Source organism: Alexandromys fortis, unplaced genomic scaffold, assembly GCF_014885135.2.
Source record: "Alexandromys fortis isolate MF-2015 unplaced genomic scaffold, M_Fortis_MF-2015_v1.1 scaffold_549, whole genome shotgun sequence".
Classification (NCBI taxonomy): Eukaryota; Metazoa; Chordata; class Mammalia; order Rodentia; family Cricetidae; genus Alexandromys; species Alexandromys fortis.
Window position 1 is genome coordinate 36,573 of NW_026068445.1, and position 7,313 is coordinate 43,885.

The following is a 7,313-nucleotide window of genomic DNA, read 5'->3' on the forward strand; positions in this document are numbered from 1 at the left end:
GACTGTTTCTTCATTGAAAAAACCCGAGAAACAAAGACAATCCAAGTGTTCTGTTATCATCCCTACGTGGGCCTAGACTCAGTGGAGAATAAATTTTAAATAGTACACCTCCTCACTCAAATTAATTTAGCTATTATGGGGTGCCTATAATGTTTGCATTTGGGAGATTAAGGCAAAAGAATCTCAAGTAGAAGTTTAGACCCAGCTTGATAGAGAATCTGTCTCAAAAACACACCAAAAATACAAAGAATTACTAGTATTGAGGGGTAAGGTGGAAGTAGATTTCTTGTACTTTTTTTGGACGAAGATAACAAAACCCAGCTATAGCTCCTTACTCTAAAACTCTATTCACCATAAGAAACAGATGGTGTGGGATTCTGCTCTGTATGATGTGAATATGTTTTATTGTCATTGATTAAAAAGGAAGCTGATTAACAAATTTACCTAAGAGAGTAATGCCAGGTGATAACTCCAAACTGAGATATAAAGAGAAAATATAGGCAGAGTCAAGAAGAAGCCATGTAGCTACCAGAGGAGAAAATGCCCGGAACTTTACTGGTAAACCATGATCCTCGTGGCTAAATATCAAATAATAGAATTGGGCTAATTTAACATGTAAGTTAGAAATACACTTAAGCTATTGGCCAAACAGTATTGCAAATAATGCAGTTTCTGTGTGATTATTTTGGGTCTGGGTGGCAAGGAAATAAACAGTCAGCCTCCACCAACAGACAGATCTGCTTCCATCATCTCACCCCACTTACCCAGGGCGTGAGGAAGGACAGGGCCATGATATCTGTGGGTGCATGTGTATATGTGTTTATCAAACTATGTGTGCATGCTCGTGTATGTACGTGTGTGTGTGTGTGTGTGTGTGTGTGTGTGTGTGTGTATCACATATGAGTTTGAAGCTGGACAGCAAAATATGGTCTAAAAATTGAAAAGTACATGTTGCATGTTGAGGATATAGGTCACAGATAAAGCACTTGTCTAGCATGCACAGGTACTGGGACACATGTGAGAGTGTAAAGATGCCATAGAACAGGAACCTGCTACATTACTGCTGGAATGTAGATTAAACTGGTGCAGCCACCAGCACCTGAGCATTTATATAAGAAAAAAGGGAGATACCCCAATTACCTACTGCTTGATGAGTAGGAAAACAAAGGGTGGTATGTTAATACAGTGGTCTAGTTTATAGTCATGGAAAGGGGTAGACAAAAGATACATCCTATAACATGAATAAATATCACAAACATTAAGTTCAGTTGAATGTAGCCAAAGGAATGAATAGTGGGACACTTCTTTATTAGATGATTTGATTTCTCTTTAGTACCCAGAATGAGACACTTGAAACAGAAAGTTAGAGTGGGAACTAATAGGTGATGGGGGTCTGGAGAAATGAAGAGTAACTGCTAATGAATAAAGTGGTTTTTCTCAAATGACAAAATTATTTTAAAAGCAAAAAATGATGGTTGCATAATTTTAAGAACATAGTAAAAAATACCTACTGGCTTATATACTTTAAAAGAGTGAACTTACTATATAAATGTATTACTTCTCATTATCTACAGATCACATTTGTTTCATGTCCATGTATGTTTTGACTGCATATATGTATGTTCACTGTGTGCATGTCTAGTGCCTGCAAAGAGACAAGAGGGTGTTGGATCCCCTAGATAAAAAATATCTGTGAGCTTCCTTCCATTTGGGTGTGGCTGTAGGTTGAAGGGTTTGTGCTGAGAGGTATTGAGGACTACTTTTCTCCTCCAGGGGCATGTAGATTACCTTCCAGTACAGTGAACTGTGGTTAGTAGGTGAATAATGTAGTTAGACACCAGCTCAACTTCTCCATATTCAGTGACAGAAATGTGACCTTCAGAAACAAGACCTTATCATCAGCTTGTGTGAGCAACCAAGAGCCTTGGCCAGAGCCTGTGCTATTTGGTGGTTTCCATGGGTCCCTTTGGTGAATGACTCAACAGGCTGTAACCTGTTCCTGGCACCGGAGGTTTCATTTGGTGGCACTAGATATCTAGTTGAATTCTTCTCTCCCCTGTTGTTTTTTTTTTTTTCTCCCTGTGGATTCCTTTCACATATGTATAGGAAGATTCTGGGATAGTCAGTGTTCATATAGTTTTTCAAAGGGCCTTTAGTATTGGTTCCATTTTCCTTCCTTTACCTTTCTGTCCCATCCCCCTTTCATTAAACCATCCAATTCTAGTTTTCCTTAATAGCTACATAACACTATAGACTTTTTCCTTTCCTTGAGAGATACTCTCCTTTCTCCTGGTCCCTTACTAGGTTCCATACCTCTGTGGATATTCAGATTGAAGTTCCCATATCATCAGAACCTTCAAAGAGAAAACATACAATATTTGTCTACATGTACTGAGCACTGTATGCTTTTGTCGCTGGAGTCTGACATGGTGCACAGCTGCTGAGTACCAATGTGAGCTCATAGCGCATCACTATGCCCCTGTAACTGTGTTGCTAAGAGTGAAGCAGAATTCAGCTCACACTGAACCAAGCATCTGCCCAAGCAGGACGCTTATTTGGTTCAGTGGGGAAGTCTTAACTAGATTTTGAACGTTTACTTGTTGGATTTGGGAGGGTGCGGGTGGCTAAAGGGGAAGGCAGGGAGGGGCAGTAGGGCCGGGAGGGCCGGGGAGGGCCGGGAGAGCCTGAGGGGGGTACGGGGTTGTCAGGAAGGACAGGAGGGCTGGGACGGCCTGTGGAGCATTGAGCATCAACATGCAGGAGGACTTCACTTATGATGGCCTTACCATTCGGGCCCCTCAGCGGACTCGCTGGTATACCCGCCTGTGGTCTGCATGCCGGGGTTGTGGGTGCTTGTGTCGAAAAAAGCGATTTCACTTGCACCTTATTGGGTATGATCCCGTGGGACGGTTCCAAAGGGCGGCTGCTGTGGGTGATGTCGCTTTAGTGGAGCGATTGATCAATGCCAGTGAACACCATGTTAATGAATGTGACCGGAGGCACAGGTAATGGGGCATGAGGAGGGGCGAGGGGCAGGAGGGGCAGAAACTGTTGGGGACAGTCAGGGTCTACCAGGGAGAAACATACCTTCCAGATCTGCAGCCGGTGGGAGGGCAGATGTCATGCTTAAGGCTCTTCTTTCATGGAGACCTCTGGGTTTTGTACCTGCTTTAGGCTCCTAGGTACCTGAACCTGCACACCTTGGAAGGGAAGCTCCAAGGCTTTCTTTAAGAGAGGCAAAACAAAGAACTTCAGTTAGTTTACAAATCCCTGTACATTGTCTCTTTTAGAGCACTTTATTGAGGGCTTTACAGGAATTTAGCTAAGGAAACCACATACATCTTTTTATGTGTACACTTATAATTTTTAGGTTTGAGTGTTTTGGCTGCTCGTATTTTCAGTGTACCACACAAGCATAGGAAGAGGGTGTTGGATCTCCTGGAACTGGAGTCATGGACAGTTGTGATGGGCTGTGTGGGTGCTAGGAATCAAACCCAGGCCCTCTGCAGGAAAAACTAGAGCTTGTAAATGCCAAGCCATCTCTCCAGCCCTTTAATGTATATGTTTTTAATGCTATGTTATATGCAACACAGAAAATTGTATCATAAGATAAATTTTCACATAAAAAGCCAACTCAAAGCCAAAAAAAAAAAAAAAAGAATTACCAAGAAATCTTATGTCTGTTTCATGCTTGCTGAGGGATTTCATAAGGAAATTTTCAACTTGAACTTTAACTCTGTCCCCCGGCCCCTTATATACATGTGTGTGTTTTGGTACATACATGAAGGCTAACGGTTGACATTCTCTTTGAAAATTTCTTTTCATCTCATTAAAAAGTCATATGTGTGTGTGCACTTGTGCCTCACACATTCTAAATAAGTGTGTGAAGGTCAGAAGAGAACTATCGACAGCTGTGTTCTGCCACGTTGTGGATTCTGGGGATTGAACGTAGGCCATTGGCTCTGCCAGTAGGTGCCCTACCTCATGAACCACCTGTGGTTCCTCCACCTCAGCTTTTTAGACAGATTCTCTCACCCAAATCCCCGCTGTGTTTGACTGATTGTCTTGGAGTATACTGATTGACCTAGACTTGCTGGCAAGCAAGATTTGGGGATCCTCCTGTATCCACATCTCCAGCACCAGATTCTCAAGGTGCTGGGGGTTCTGAAGTTGGGGTCTCAGGCTTGCAGGGTGAGTGATTTCCCAACTGAGTTGTAACAATCACTGCAGTCCTCTTTTTTCGTCCCTGTTTCCTGTTTCTCACTAGATTATAGGCAGGAAACAATGACCCTCAACAGTAGATTCTCCATAGCTCACATGCTTCTTGATCTTGTCTGTAGTTCTGAGGTTATTTAGTCTATAGTTATTCAGTCTTCCAAATTAGAGCTTCATACAAATAATAGAACAGTAAATTATTGTTTCAAAATGTTTTTGCTTAATAAGTGTAGTCTTTAAAAACACTGAATTTTCCAGCTGTATTTATCCGTTATGCCAATCCACTTATTCCCTGCACGTAACTAATGTACAGCATACAAATCTACTAGCTCTCAAGACCTTCTCATTCTTAAAATATTAAATTTCTCTGTCCAGTCAGTTTTCCTGATGTTCTATAAATTTAAATATTGAAAACAAGGAATGATGCTCAACTGAATCCCTAGTGGTTTTTTTTTTACTTTAAGCTTATTGAAAATCAAAGCAAGGGAGCTATGATACCAAGGGTTACCTCCTTCTGGATATATTTGCTCAGTTTTGGTGCTAATTCATGGAGGTATAAGGCAAAGCCATTTGCTACCACCTGGTGTCTATATTAACATGGACATTCTGTCTATTGACTGAGGACTATGCTGTGTCCCTATTGGCAGCAAATATAGAAACATTAATTCTGGGCATTGAAAAGTGGGAAAAAATTAAAGTATTGATGAATGAAAATTTAGAGTTTTGTTTGTTATTGCTATTCTAAATATGTTTACATTTCATAGTCTTAAGAGCTGAAATTTACATAGATACATGTGACCTTCAGAAGTGTCATGGGCCTGTGGATTGTGTCATATTTCATTGGATGTAAGGCACAATGGACTGCATGGTGACATTTTATTTTGTATGGTAGCAAAGTAAAAAAACATTGCCAATTATATTCATAAAATATGAATTATAAGTGGCAGACATCAACGATGCTGAAGTGTGAAATAAAGAGTAAGGTGGGTGCAGTGGAACTGCCTGCATTCCTACCTACTGGGAGGATTACCAAGTTCAAGGCCAGCTTAGGGAATATAGTTTTAAAATATTGTAAAGATACTTGAGTAAAAACTTTCACATCTGCAATATGTAAAATTCTGCTATTTCTCTTCATTGAAATATTGTGTTTGTTACCATTAGGAACAAATTGTAATTGTATCCAGCAACACTGAGCTGTCAGGTGCTGGAAGCATTTGTACGTGCTCTGGAAGATGTGAGTTGAAGGGGCACAGCAGCACTGTGTAAGAGAGCTGCAGTGTTGAATCCGCATTCTACAGATGGAGAGACTGATTTGTGGAGCTCATAGGACGTCTATGTTGTAACTAGTAACACTCAGTGATTAGAGTAGGATTCAAATCCAATCTGAGTTCAATCTACTGGGCATTCTCCTCTTATCCAGGGAGGCTGCTCTGAGGAAGGATGAAGCTTGCCATAGAGCACTCGCCTTGAATGGGACAGCCATGCGCTATATGCCTAGCACAGAAAATGAACACCTGAGTAGAGAAATAAGTAAATAAGAAAATTTTAGTTTCTTCTCTTACATCAGAAGGAAATACACATTGGTGTCTACTTGAGTGTGCCTTTACATATAATAATCTGTAATTTTCTAAAATGTCCTCTCAATTTGTAGGAGTCCACTTCACTACGCCTCTGCCCATAATCATCCAAATGTAGTAAGATTGCTATCATCCCACGACTGTACTGATATTAATATGAAGGATGATGAAGGCTGCACACCCTTAATTAAGGTAGCTATCGGGAAACACTTTTGGTATTAAAGGGATTAGAAATTATCCTTGTTTGGTTTTTGTTGCTGTGATGAAACACTAGCCAAAACCATCCCAGAAAGGAAAGGTTTATTTGGCTTACAATTCCACATCATAGGCAGTCATGAAGGGAAACCAGGCCAGGAGTTCAATCAGGACCTGAGGCAGGAATGAAGCAGAGGTCATGGGGGAACGATGCTTTTCCGTGGCTTTTTCCAGGGCTTGCTCAGATTTCCTATACTACTCAGGACAACCTTCCCAGTCATGCCACCACCCCTAGGAAGCTGTGCCCTCCCAGATCAACCTCAATTAAGAAAATACTATACAGGCTTCCTAGAGTCCAGTCTGGTGGAGGCAATTCTTCAAGTGAGGTTCCTTCCTTTCCAGGTGTCTTCAACCTGTATCAAGTTACCAAAACAAGCAAATGAACAAGCAGCCTCCCCCACTACAACAATGGCCAAACAGTGCTAGTGAAATCTTTTACTATCTAGGTGTGGTGGCACACCTCTGAAATTCTACCACTTGGAAAACTTTGGTGGAGAGGTTAGGAATTTAGGAAAGTCTGGGTACTTGAGAGGGATCATATGCATGACCTAAACAATCGGTCTGATCCAAGGGTAACTAGTCAATGGAATTGTTAGAATGCTTATTAAAGTTCTTGATTTCAGTGTCTCTTTCTTTTTCCAATACCCACAGGCCACCCAGCGGGACAATTTAGAATGTGTCGCCATTCTTCTCATGCACGGTGCTGATCCCAACATTGTAGATGACAGTGGCTATGCTGCCCTCCACTACGCCATTTGCAGAGGGAACATACCAGTTGTCCGCAAACTACTGGAGTATAATGTAGATATTAAAACCAAAACAGAGGTAAGAATCATTCAACTTCGTTCACAGTGTACTTCCAGCCGTGACACTCAGATCACTTTCCACATTCTGAAGCTCAGGCAGTCTCACTGAATCTGTTCAGAGTAAAGCATTTTTTCCAAATCTGTTTTCCATAGTTTTGTAGGTAACTTAAAGGAACTCAGCACAGCACATTTTGTTTCAGACTTGGGCTTTACTTTAAAATTCAAGAAGTAAAGGACGTGGGCCCACACATACCTCACATACACACAAACAATAGAAAAAAATAATTTTAAGCTAAATGTCTGTAGAAAAAACAGAAATCTGTTGCAATTAAGAAGTTACTGATGTGACTTGTCCCTCAGAGATGAGGCTAGCGTGGGAAGGTCACAGGCACACAGGTAAATGTGGAAATTTGATCATTGAAGAAAACATGCTGAGAAGACATTTTCACTTAACTTTTTC

At 41.1% G+C, this 7,313-nt stretch overlaps 1 protein-coding gene across 1 annotated transcript; it reads left to right on the top strand.

Annotated features, from left to right (window-relative positions):
• The first annotated feature begins 2,754 nt into the window (after positions 1–2,754).
• Positions 2,755–6,972, top strand: LOC126495715 (ankyrin repeat domain-containing protein 7-like). Its single transcript, XM_050133309.1, has 3 exons — positions 2,755–3,005; positions 5,867–5,984; positions 6,699–6,972. The coding sequence occupies exons 1-3, from the start codon at positions 2,755–2,757 to the stop codon at positions 6,960–6,962; spliced, it is 633 nt and encodes a 210-aa protein (XP_049989266.1). The 3' UTR covers positions 6,963–6,972.
• Positions 6,973–7,313: the final 341 nt, after the last annotated feature.

Bases quoted from the DNA above. Each gene is read 5' to 3' on its own strand.
- LOC126495715 (XM_050133309.1), top strand. From the start codon at position 2,755: ATGCAGGAGGACTTCACTTATGATGGCCTTACCATTCGGGCCCCTCAG. The intron at 3,006-5,866 runs GTAATGGGGCAT...CTCAATTTGTAG, and splicing joins GAATGTGACCGGAGGCACAG to GAGTCCACTTCACTACGCCT. The intron at 5,985-6,698 runs GTAGCTATCGGG...CAATACCCACAG, and splicing joins GCTGCACACCCTTAATTAAG to GCCACCCAGCGGGACAATTT.